At 39.2% G+C, this 13,399-nt stretch overlaps 1 protein-coding gene across 1 annotated transcript; it reads right to left on the bottom strand.

Annotated features, from left to right (window-relative positions):
* Positions 1-2,113: 2,113 nt before the first annotated feature.
* On the bottom strand, positions 2,114-2,506 carry LOC121249414. The gene has a single exon (XM_041148123.1). The coding sequence runs from the start codon at positions 2,504-2,506 to the stop codon at positions 2,114-2,116; it is 393 nt and encodes a 130-aa protein (XP_041004057.1).
* Between the last annotated feature and the right edge of the window lie 10,893 nt (positions 2,507-13,399).

Here is a 13,399-nt window from a genome sequence, read left to right on the forward strand (position 1 = left end):
TTGACTTTGAGAAATGCTAGAACACACACTTTCTACTATTTTCTTGGAAATAACCTAGGGTTTCTAAGAGAAACCCTTGAGGCCGAATAGTGAAGGGGGAATTTATCCTCCATGTTTCGACCATCACATGTATTCTTCCCTACCTTAGATTTTGTTTTACCTTTTGAGTGAAATGAGGATGGTTTTAACCTAAAAACCCTAGAAGCCGAATGGTATAAGACCAAGTGATGCCCTAGAAACACACACACACACTCAAGAACATAAGATAGGGTTTTAAATGCTCTTTCAAAGCATATAATTCCTTCCATAGATTGATACAAGATCATATTAACATAATCAAACAATCAATCAAGAAATAGCAAACAAAGCAAACATGGCAATGAAAAGATTTACATATTCGTATACAAATATTAACCAAGGGCAAGTTGAGTGTGTGTGTGCGCTTCTAGGAAGCTGTAAATCCGAACATATTATAATAGAAAAAGCATCTAAAACCCTAACTCATGTTCTTAAGTGCGTGTGTGTTTCTAGGGCATCACTTGGTCTTAAACCATTCGGCTTGTAGGGTTATTAGGTTAAAACCCTTTTCATTTCACACATGAGGTAGAACAAAACCTAAGGTAGCCAAGAAAACATGAGATGGTCGAAACATGGAGGATAAATTCCCCCTTCACTATTTGGGTTATTTTCCAAGAAAATGGTAGAAAGTGTGTGTTCTATCATTTCTCGAAGTCTAATGAGACTTGAATCTCATTTTCAGATTGAGAAAAGATTTGTGTGTGAGCTAGACTTAGGAAAACCGAATCTTACCTTGCAAATCCTTGGGGTAGTGCCGAAATCCTTCTCTTGCAAGGATCTTTCTTGTTTGGTTGGTGAGAATACACAAGAGAATGGGAGAGAGCTTTCAAAAGAACTTGAGAGAAATGAGTGGAGAGAGTGGAAACTCATGTAAGAATCCGAAAAATGGCAAGGGAAAAGCCATCTAGGCGTGTACCCTTCTCCTTATATAGAGACCCTTCACTTCCCTCCTTGTTTGAATTAAAACCTTTTCATGTGAGACAAGTGGCAAGGTTCCTTCTTCTTCCTATCTCAAAAACTGAAAACCTCTTGGAGTTCCGCACTTTGATTGCATTAGGAAGGGAAAAATCTTGGAGGTGGCGTGTGAGCTTCCCCTTTTTGGCCGAAAATCACATTTCCCGCTTATGCCCTTCCTTTCCTTTAACAAGTCAACATCTTCTCAAGGGGCAACTTAGTAAAACTGTGCATGACCTTTCCTATTCCCAACAAAAGGCTCTTGTCATGGAAGACAAGTGGCATGGGCATGTGCCCTAGCCTTAGCTGTCCCCTCCTCTTTCCTTTCCCAAGGAGTTGCTTCATCTTCCCCATGCTTATTCCTAGGTGACCCTTCACATTTCATTGGTCCACAACACACTAAGTGACAAGTGGCAAGTAAAAAGGAATGTTTGGGGCATGCTAGCCGAAAGCCCTAGGGGAAAACTTGTCCTTGATAAAAGTCTCATCTCAAAAGTCTTCTAGAACGTTGGTGCATGTTTGACCCTTGGCAAAGACTTAGCAAAATTCGAAATCCGAAGGGCCTCCTTCCAATTTCCTATGCAAAGCTTCTAGAAAGGTACCATTTCACTTCCCTTGGGTCCCCTTTCTAAGAAACCTACCTTGGAACTTGATTTATGGACCAAAAGCAATGGGCTAGGCGTGTAAGCCTATTTTGGTGCTTTCCTACACCTTTTTTTCCCCCTTAGCCCACTTTCAAGACTAGGTTCAAAGCAAAAACATTCTTGGATCACATAACACTTAACAAATTTAGAATTGGATCATGGGCCTAAACTATTGGACCTAAAGTCCCAAGTAAGGCTGAAATTCTAAGGTAACTAGAGCCACTATTCTCTTGGGCTTAAATCACTATATCAAAGGTTTCTAAGGCTCCTAAAATACCATGACAACCTGTTTCAAGGGTTCGATAGGTGTACACATGATTACCATACTTAAACTAGCAGGCATGAAACAGGCAATTTCTCACAGAACAAAACATTCACGGCATACATGTACATCCAATACATCTATACCATACAATTCATACATATGTCAAAGGTTTTTAATCTATAAACAAATAGGGGCATTCGTTTCTCATTGTATCCTCCCGTTTCCAAGTTGCTTCTTCGAATTCTGGGTTGTTCCAGAGTACTTTCACTAGAGGTATCTTTCGATTCCTTAACTCATATTCTGTACGATCCATGATCTGTACTAGCCATTCTGAATAAGACAAATTGGGTTGAAGTTGAATCTCATCGAACTTCATAACTACTGTCCGTTTTTCTTCGAAACTCTTCTTCAAAGTTGATGCATGAAACACATTGTGTATTCCCTGCATCTCTATTGGCAAATCCAATCTGTAAGCTACTGGACCAACTCTTTCGACTATAACGTAGGGTCCTACATATTGGGGGTTTAACTTTCCCTTCGTGCTGAAATGTACGACTCCTTTCATGGGCGATACTTTGAGGTATACCTAATCTCCTACTGCAAACTCCAAATTCCTACATCTTTATCAGCATAGCTTTTCTGTCTGTTCTGAGCTGCTTTCATTCTTTCCTAGATCATAATCACTTATCTCTGTACTTCTTGTAGATATTCGGGTCCTAGAATTTTCCTTTCACCCACTTCATCCCAATACAACGGGGATCTGCATTTCCTTCCATACAAAGCCTCATAGGGTGCCATCTGAATGGTAGCTTGGAAACTATTATGGTAGGCAAATTCCACCAAAGGTAGGTGACTTTCCCAATCACCATTTAGCTCCATAACACATGCTCGCAGCATATCTTCCAAAGTCTGAATTGTACGTTTCGTCTGTCTATCCATCTGAGGATGTTAAGCACTGCTAAAGTTCAGACGATTGCCTAACATCTTTTGCAAACTCACCAAAGTCGTGAGGTAAAACGGGTATTTCTGTTCGACACTATAGTCTTAGCTACTCTGTTCAACTGGACAATTTCCTTAACATAAAGTCGGGATAGTTTCTCCATAGAATCTGTGTTAGTTATGGGTAGAAAATGTGAGCTCTTGGTCAACCGATTGACTATAACCCATATCGAGTTCTTTCCTGAAGACGTCCTTGGCAGACCAATTACAAAGTCCATAGACACATCATCCCATTTCCACTCTGGGATAGGTAATGACTGTAAATCACCTGCTGGTGTCTGATGTTTGGCTTTCACCATTTGGCAAATGGAGCATTTTGCCACAAACTCTGCTACGTCCTTCTTGATTTCATCCCACCAAGACTGTCCTTTTAAATCTCGATACATCTTAGTACTACCAGGGTGTGCTGTGTAAGGGGTGCAATGAGCCTCCCTTAGTAACTTTTCCTTAAGTTCAACGACGTTAGGAATTACTTTCCTCTCCTTATAAAAGAGAATCTCATTCCTTCCAATAGAGAAATGTTGTGGCCCTTCTGATTTCAGAATCTTCTGTCGAAGCATCTCCAGTTTCTCATCTTTACACTATCCTTCCAGGATTTCTTCTTCAGTCACAGATATGAACTCTTGCACTACTGCATACATGACGTCTCACATCGGATCTCCTATCATTAGGTTCCTTAACCTTGCTAAAACTGATGGTAAGTCTGTCTGAGTCTTGCGACTAAGTGCATCAGCTACAATGTTAGCCTTGCTGGGATAATATTTAATCTCGCACTGATAATCACTAATTGTAACACCCCACTCCTTATTTCTGACGTAAGCAAATTCTACTGCGAGTCTCGTTATGCGTGTTGAATCTCAATGGTGTGTTTCTAAAGATATTATGTGATTTCTAAAGTAAGCCAGTGTTTCAAAGCCCTCGAATATTTTAAATGCCCTGGAAATATTTATATGGGATATTTCTAGTGTTATTGAACTAAACTTGATTTTAAATAAGACAATTATAATATTTTTGAAGAGCTCCAAATATATTATAATTGTAGGAAATCATTTTAATATCAATTATTAAAATGATTTTAGTTATTTAAAATATTATGAGATTTAAATTATGTTGGCAACTCTAATTGATTAAATGCTTTTATTTTTTTAAAGATATCAAATAAGACTTCATCATTTTATTAATAATGAAGGAATATTATTTTATAAATTAAAGTTTAGTTTAAATAATATTCTACCTTAATTCCTCTCAGTGTTTTTAAGTTAAATCGGTGTTTAATCTCTTACCATTAGATCGTTTTGAAGATCCCAAGATGAAGTGCCTGGATTAAAAACCCAAGCCCCCTCTCTTTCTCACTCACTTTTCCCTTTCATCTCTCTCTCCACCCTTTCCCCTTGAGCTCAACGGAAGCCTCTCTCCCTCTCACCCGATTCTCTTATCCTCCAGCCTAGTGCTGCCTCACCACCATCGCCGAAGTCTTCCCCTCACGCCGGTGAGCATCTTTCCACCAGCGGTGAATCCCACGCAACTCTCTCTCTCCTCCCACAGTAGCCCAACCGAAATGGGTTTCACCCATTTATCTTCTCCTTGTGCCGCTGTACGCGGTCACCCAGGCCACCGAGCACCACCATGAACTTCCCTTGAGCTCCCCCTTCCTACTCCCCTTGACCCGAAGCCAGTAGCCCCTTCCTCAGCCACATGGAGCTCCTCCAATGCAAGGGTTCTCCATACCCACGACCGAAGAGTAAAGTGTTTTGGGAGAGGCTATGACCGTAGTAGAATTCGCTTATGATGGTAGTTTTATTTAGCTGCCATTAAGTGTTCTTGGCAAAGTAGTGTTTGTGAAAAATGTAGATCACCATTTTATTGGAAACTTTTATATGGATAGTAAATTTGGTCTTGAGGATTTACATGAACTGTAGGAACATATTATTTTAATTAGAGTCAGAATAAGAGGCAGCTTTAGATGGATAGAAGAGCTATGCCAATCATAAGAGAGAAAGTCTTCAGTTGAGGTTAATAGCTGACAATTTATGGAGGTACCACCTAGGAGGAGGAACGATTTGTTGTGATTATGAAGGAGTAAGCTAGTCCTAGGCAGATATAATTCCTTGAGGAAATAGAGAAAGTGATTTTAGTTGTGTATGGATGAAATTCTTCCAAATTGAACTGCATGAATACTTGAAGTTTTAGATTTAAAGAGTATGCTGGTATGACGTGACCTATTGTGTGGAAGGATTCTAGTACAAATTGATCTGATTTGAGAAAGAGAGAGAGTTAAGAATGGTAGATATATATATATATATACACATTGTGGATAATTCTTTGAATAGTAAGGAGAATAGTGATTTCATTTAAGCAAGGATTCAGTATCCTTGAAGGTCAGCCTAGAAGTCATTAAGTTTAGGCAGTAACCTTTGGGAGTGTTATATACCCTTATGTTATAGTGGTAGTTATTTTGTGTAACCTTGAGATGGTTATAGATAAGAATAGTGTTGGCTACGAGAGGAAGACGTTACCTTAGGAAGAACGTTACTTGTCCCTTGAGCGTGATGAGGCATCCAGTGATGGACAGTAGGTTGGTAAGCAACTTCTTCTTTTAAGCATGTTTTATGTTTGTACTTGCGTCGATTTCGAGGAAGAAATCTTTTTTTTACGAGGGGAGGATGTAACAGCCTGCTAGAAATTCACTGGTGGAATTTATATTGACTTTAGGAACCTCATGAAAACCCTATAAGTTTTTACGAATCAACCAATCGTGCAGATTTTAGTTTGTCGACATAGTCAGTGTTATCACTCACTATGGTGCTAGAAATATGAGTTTAATTATTTGATGTAGTTAGAAGTATCAGAATGTGTTTTGATCTATGCCATTAGACTCAGTGATTATTTAGGATTTTATGGCGCAATAAACCATTTTCATAAATTCGGACGAAACGGCTGTTTGAAATTGTGAAATTATTTTTAGGGCACTTCGGGGTTGAATTTCGGTAAACGATTTTCACTATAGCTTAATATGAATATTTAGAATTTTTCAGTACTAAGTTTATTATGTATTTTTTTGGAGTGAATAGTAGCCTCGATAAGCGCACCTAGTGCAGTGTTTTCAAAATCACAGTGTGAAATGTCCAAATTAGGTTAGAGAAGTTTTATTTGAACACTTGGCAAGATCTTAACCACACATAGTGCATGGTCTTGCACTCTCTAGTGTATTTTTATCCACTCCATTCACACGTACGGCTCTGTTTTTCTTCTGCACACGTCTCCCTCATCTCTCTAGGGTTTTCGCATCACATATATATACACACGTTCTTCATTTCTCGACAAAAACCTAGTATAGCCGTTCTCCTTTTTCCCCCTCTCCTCTCGGTTTCCCACAGCTGAAACACAGTTGCTGCCCTCCTTAGCCTTCTCCCTATAGTTGCCCCCCCAATAGCAACTCCTCTTTGCAAACAGCCCAACCCGGTCCTCACTCACTTGGAAAACACCACGCCAACCTCACGGGAGTAGGCCCAGCGTGAGCAAACCTTGCTCCACCGTACGCCACTGCCAGTGCACCACCCACATGAAAGCGTAGCTTCCCCTGCTCAGTCACTGCGCAGCTACTTAAACCATCTTGCATGACCGCGCCACTATAAATCTCCATCTGAAGCAACGCTACAGTAGGAACCACCCATTCAACCATCAGCCGTTTAAACCTCTGCCCTTCACCTCCGTGCCCAACCCACGTGAGATCGGCATCCACCTGCATTGAGAACCGAAGACCTCTGTTTTTGCTCATCAAAACAGAGCAATTCGTTTCGGCCACCGTGAGTTGCGGCTTTACCACCCAACCACTGATGTTGCCACTATCCATCTCCCAGCTCTTTGCACAACTCCTTCCCGCATGTTCGACGCTGCCGGGACAACCACCTTCATCTTCGCACCATATGCAGCTCCTCCATTCACGGTGAGTTCCAGTTCCCTCTTTCTCCGTCTCTCCCTCACTATTCGTCTCCCTCACTGTGTTGCTCTCTCTCTCAGTGCTCCGCTGAGATCACCTTCGTCTGCCTAGCCCTTGTTACGTCGCACGCTGCCGCATGTTTTCTCCTTGAGTAAGCCCTGCCATGCACGTTATTTGTTTTACGTAGGTTTTTGTTGGTTTTGAAAGAGTTGAATGAAATTACATTAATACCCTTTAGTACATATTTTTTAGATATGGAATTACAGTTTTGCCCTTATTATTAGATGGTTTCAATTTGAAATTTTTGTTTATATTAAATCTGTTTTTACATGGTTTATGCAGGAAGTATAAGAAATTTTACAGAAAATAAATAGGATTTTCAAATTGTACTATGGTAGCAAATTATTTTAGTAACTGTGTAATTTTATTTTAAACATTTAAATAATGATTAAAGCTATTTGTTTATTATTATTTAACAAAATTTTTACTAGTACTTACCTTAAATGTTGAGTATTATCAAAGAAATTTAGAGAATGAGGATATTTTAAGTTAATGAGGATTTTTAGGTATTGAAGGATTAAAATAGGTTATTATAGAAGTTTAGGATTGAATATCGAAATATGTGATTAATTGAAAATTTATGAGAATTACGTCATTATTTTATAGGTGACGATTAATTATTGTTCGACATTTTGAGGAAAATTCTGAAAAAAAAAAAAAAAGCTAAGAAATCCAGGTAAGCGGACTTCCTTTACTAGACTTTGCATTAAAATAAAATGAGCTGAGGTTGATTTTTGGAAAATATACATATTTGGTTATGAAAATAAATTTGAACTATCTCAGTTATTTGTTCTGCATTATTCATGAGATTATGTTTAAGAAGAAAGTATTTTCCATCATGACTGGTGTAGACATGAACTTATTTTTTACATTCTATTTTTAATCTATGCAAAAGGAGCGAATATGAAAATTTGTGCATAATTATGTAAATATGCTTTGGATCTGCTTTGATTACGAAGATGATATGATTTTGTTCAGTACTCTGTTTGAATAAGTTGTGATTTATAAAAACCTTTGGCATGACTCGTTAATTCTGAATTTGATTATGTTTCCGCTCTGTTCAGTTATGACCCTACCACGGGTTATAATAGTGGATACGGCCCAACCAAGAGTAATAATAGTGAATACGGCCTAACCACGGGTTACAATAGTGGATATGGCCCAACCAAGAGTAATAATAGTGGATACGGCCCAACCACTGGTTATAATAGTGGATACGGCCCTGCCACAGGTTATAGTAGTGGTCTCTGTTTTGAGTTCACACCTTGGTGATAGAGTGATTTGTTTTCTGCCCGGCTATCCGCAGAAGCACAACCGTACCACGGGGGTTATACATGGCTTCTGTTCTGATATGATGTTCTGATATTAATGATGATCATTTATGCTATGCCAAATGATATTTTTGAATGAAATTGTTTCTGAATCTTCGCTCTGATATTTTGATAATATGTTCTGTTTCCGCACTCTGAAAATGAAAATGTTTTATTCTGCATTCTGATCTCTGTAAATGCTCATGTTTACACACTGGTATATGTTCTCTGCTTACTGAGTTGTTGATAACTCACCCCTTATCTCTAAACATTTTTTAGATAATCTTGATGGTTCTACTGGAGAGCAAGAGTAGGCAGTATTATAGAGGTTTGATGTTCACTGAGGAATAAGTACCCGAGGGTACAAGTTTTTATTTGAGAGTCTTAGTTAGTAATTTGGTTATTTTTCAGTTATTTTGATTTGATGAGTTAAGGATATTTTTGAGTCTTTTGGAGAGTTTCAATTTATTTTATTAAGAATTTATGTATTGTCCTTATGAAGGAACATAGATATTTGGTTTGAGTAAATGAATATTTTACTGAGTTTCTGGATTATTTATCGTTGTGATTTTGAGTTGATATTTAGGTTACAAGAGCTAACTCTCTGGACCTCCGGGAACAGGGTGTTACATAGAGACATCTTGCTCCCTGATTCTAAGTTGATGATATTCGGATCGTAAATGAATCTTTGAGAAAATCACAACTCCTTGCAATTGATCCAATAGACCATCTATCCTTGTCAAGGGATATTTATTCTTAGCAGTCACTTTATTCAAATCCCTATAATCGATGCACATTCGAAGAGTCTCATCCTTCTTTTTGACGAACAAGACCGGTGCTCCCCATGGCGATGAGCTAGGTCAGATAAGACCCTTTGTTAGAAGCTCTTCAATCTGCACTTTAAGCTCTTTTAATTCCTCTGGGTCCATCCGATAGGGTGCCTGCTGCACTAGAGCTGTCGCCAGTTCAAGCTCAATTACAAATTTCGTCTCTCATTCTGGAGGTAATCCGGGTAGTTCATCGGCGAAAACCTTAGGAAAATCCTTAATCATAGGGATTCCTTGGATTCCTCCGGGTCCTTTCTTTATATCCCTTATCATTACTAGATAGACTTCATCCCCGTTCACCAAACTCTTCTAAACTTGTTTGGCCGTTACTGAAAACAAATCCTGTCGAACAAATTCATCCATATAGCAAATCCTTCCACATGCAGGTAAGTTAAACACTACCTCTCGCCTACGACAGTCTATCTGGGCATAATGCCTAGACAACCAGTCCATTCCTAAGATTAGATCGAATTCCATCATGTGAAAAATAATCAAATCTACGGTCAAGACCAAGTTTGTGATTTCCAACGGACAATTTGCAACTATACTCGACAACCGATTACCTTCCCGTCGGGAATAGCCACTAAACCCTTATGAGACATTGGCTCAGCCTTGAGCTGACATCGTCGTATGCATCTATTAGAAATAAAAGATCTCGATGCTCTGGAATCAAACAAAGCACATACATATTGCTTCAATCTAACTTTACCTAAAGAGATAACTATGATTACTCAAGATTTCCCAAACACAAGCTATCTACAATTAAGGCAAAGTTGAAAATGTTACCAGTAATCACTCCAGCGTTTGTCGTCTCATCAGCTTCTAGGTGTACTTCTCTTGGCATAATTGCACAAACCTTGGCCTTTGCTGCAGTCTTTGGTTTAGCATTTGGTGTCGACACTCCTCTTGGTGTGATTTGTGGACAATCCTGGATCATAAGGCCGGTTGGACCACATCTAAAGCACGCTCCTGAGGCCCTTTGACATTCTCCACTGTGCCTCTTCTCGTATTGGTGACAAGGTGGTGGAGTAATGGGTGTTGCCTTCCTAACTAGCATGCCCTTTCCTTGGCTTGGGGTTACCGGGGCCTTTTGCTTCCCCGTATTACTTCCTGACGAGTAAGGAAATCCTTTTTCCTATCCACTTGAGCCTGTGCGATTAGTCTTCGTTGCTCCACCTCCTCTATCGAAGCCACATTAACTAGTTCTTGGAAATTTCCTATTTGCAGTCATGCTACTTAGTTTCGGATGTGAGGTTGCAAGCCGTCCTGGAACTTCCTTGCTTGCATCATCTCGGTACTAATCAGATGAGGTGCGAACCTCCCTATTTCCATAAAACGAGCAGCGTACTGATTGACTGTCATAGTCCCTTGAGTTAAACTTGCAAATTCGAAAGCCTTCTGCTGCTTAGTCATCTCTGGAAAGAAACGGTTGTCAAACTTCATCTTGAATCGTTCCCAAGTGAGTGCGGTCAGACTTCCTAGTTCTTGGGCCAAAAGTTGTCGTTTAGTTTGCCACCCAATTCCAGCTTCTCTCTAAAGGATATGTCTCGCATACTAGACCTTTTGTTCCTTAGTACATCCACTAATTTCGAAAGTCCTTTCCAAATCCATAAGCCATTTGTTGGCCTTCAAAGGTCCTTCCATTCCAACGAAATTCGGGTATCGATACACCATGAACTTCTCGTAGGTACATCCTTGTTCTCATCTAGGTAGTACTTGTATGGCATTCTGTCCTTGTTCTGCCTGAGTACGCACCACTTGAGTCATCTGGCGAGTAGCTTCAACTATAGCTTATCCTCCTTCCATTAGAGGATTCCCAATCTCTTGATCCCTGCCTCTCGGAGATGTATTCTCATGCCGGTTTTGGACCATAATTCTCTTCTTCTTGAAAATACACAATACCAACGTGGGTCAATCCTTTCCTCAAGGAGAATAACCTTTCTTCCCTTGAACTGGCGATCTTACGGCATAACTCCTTCGTCCTCTGCATTCAAGCCTAAAGCTATAAGATCCAAGCCTAAGACTATAGATCTCAAGCCTAGTTAAAGGTATCGTGCATTCCTAGGACAATGTGTGGGTTTATCCAGAGACGTAATTGCTCTAATACCATGCTCTGTGGCCCCCCTAGCCCCTACTTGGGATTGGACTGTGATTGAGACGCCGGGACATGTAACACAAGGCTACACACCCCTCATAAATGATAGATAATATGCTATGCACCTAGGTATACTAGCAGTATACAATAATGATGCAACGGAAAAATAATAAAAGTCGGATAACTAAGCAACGCGATAAGCAATTGCAAAGCATATGGTACCACAAACTAATATTGTAACCCAAAATATTGTCTCCAAACATAAAACAAAGGCCTTAAAGGCAAAATATCCCAAAAACAAGAAGCATAATTTTAAAATTTCCAAAACACAGGATTCCCACAAAAGAAACAAAAGTCCACAAAAGATGTCATAAATGTTGTTGCCTTCTCTCTCTCTCTTTTTTTTTTTTTTTTTTTTCCCTCAAAACACTTATACTCCTGTACTCTTTGAGAAGACTCAGGCTTTACGCGCTTCTCTAAAACCTTATCCTTGTCTCAATTGTTATGCCGCTTGAACTCAGTGATGACTTCTAATATACTCATGATTTCTTGATCAATGGCCTCGAGACGCTCCCAGATGGAGGACTCAAGCCGATTCATGGCCATTTTAGGCACCATCCTCTCCGAAGGAGGAGGTGTCGTTCTCTTCCTCTTGGTCATCATCGCCTCTTACTAAACTTGTTACTACTTCTACCATCCCGATTGGGGAATGGTTGTGGAAACTACCACAATGAGATTTCAAGAAATCTTAGGAAGTAATCACACAACATGCCACAGTTAATATAAGTATACAAAAAGTATATCATGATATGCGTGCATGGACATGTACCTGACTTATGCCTTACCTAAAATACTTATACTTGACATACGACATATGAAATGCCATGCATGAAACAACCAAGCATAACATGTTCATTTCATAGCATGATTACATGAAATACATGAAACATCCAAACACATTCATGAAACCATAGGAACATGCTTTCTAATACCCGAATCTTACTACGTGGGTCCTTACGTCATCTATTAATTCTTAAGTTAAATATTTTGAGATAAAGACTTTTATTATTTTATTAATTTATTTTAGGATGCGTGTATTTTTATTTTATGTGGGTTATTAAATAATTCAAGGGTGTGATATTTATGACCTTACAATATTTCTTTCAAACCCTTTAATTTTTATTTACTCAAGAAATGGCCCAAACTCTTTTTGATCTCCCCACGTGTGATCTCCACCGTTCATTCCCTAGCTTATGGGACAAGTTTGATTTAAACCCATTGACTTTGCTTCTCCTTGAAACCGTAGCTTCCTCAAAAAGCCAAGTGAATTCCTTCCTTCTCCTACACGACAGCTTCAAAGGCAAGTAAGTAATTTATTTTCCTCATTTCCCTACACCGTCGGTTCTAAAGCAAACAAAAGAGAAAATTTTCTCAAGTGTTCTTTCCTTCACCTCTCGGTTTCCACTAGCCACGATTCCTCTTCCCCTCAAAGCCAATTCCTTCCACTTCCTAAACCTAAGATTTCCACCGAAAATCTTCAAGGAAATCAACCTCGTAAGTGAATTTCTATGACTCTAATCTCTAATTTGAAATCTTAGATCTATGGGTTTGACCTAGGGTTTCTTTTTGAAATTTTCTGTTTGTGTTCTAGCTTTGAGTTTCGGATTTTCTCTTCCTCTTCTCATCTACCGTGTATTTTTGTGGCTTGAAAGGGGACCAAACTAGGTAATAATCCTTCTGCGAGATTTTCTTGTGATTGGGGTTTTTCTAAGCAAGTTTGTGCCTTGTAATTGAGGGTTTCGAGGCTAGTTGAGTGGTGTGTGGAAATTTCCTTAACTAGTTTCTCGTTGCCTTCTCTAGTGATTGATCTAGTGGGTAGTAACTGAAACCCCTGTTTTCTGCGCAGACCGAGTGTCTTGAGGTGGCTTTGCCGTGTATTTCTTATCATTTGAGATGGCATATTTTCTAGGTTAAGTTTGTTAGTCACAAGTGATGATTATTTCATCTATTGTGTATATATGTACATGAAGAAGCCGTGAGTTATGCCCTGTTTTGGAGTGTTCCAGCCGTGTGTTGCAAGGGAACTTTGTAGTCCCTTTCTTGTGATCTCTTGAGTCCAAGCCATGTTTTTAACTATGCTTTTATGTATTAAATTAATGAAGTTAAGGGTTATAATTTTTAAACATACTTTCCTCGAGTTTATAGCCTAAGTAAGCCACTAAGAGTT

This window comes from Juglans microcarpa x Juglans regia, chromosome 2D (genome assembly GCF_004785595.1).
Source record: "Juglans microcarpa x Juglans regia isolate MS1-56 chromosome 2D, Jm3101_v1.0, whole genome shotgun sequence".
In the NCBI taxonomy this organism is placed as follows: domain Eukaryota; kingdom Viridiplantae; phylum Streptophyta; class Magnoliopsida; order Fagales; family Juglandaceae; genus Juglans; species Juglans microcarpa x Juglans regia.

Bases quoted from the DNA above. Each gene is read 5' to 3' on its own strand.
- LOC121249414 (XM_041148123.1), bottom strand. From the start codon at position 2,506: ATGAAAGGAGTCGTACATTTCAGCACGAAGGGAAAGTTAAACCCCCAA.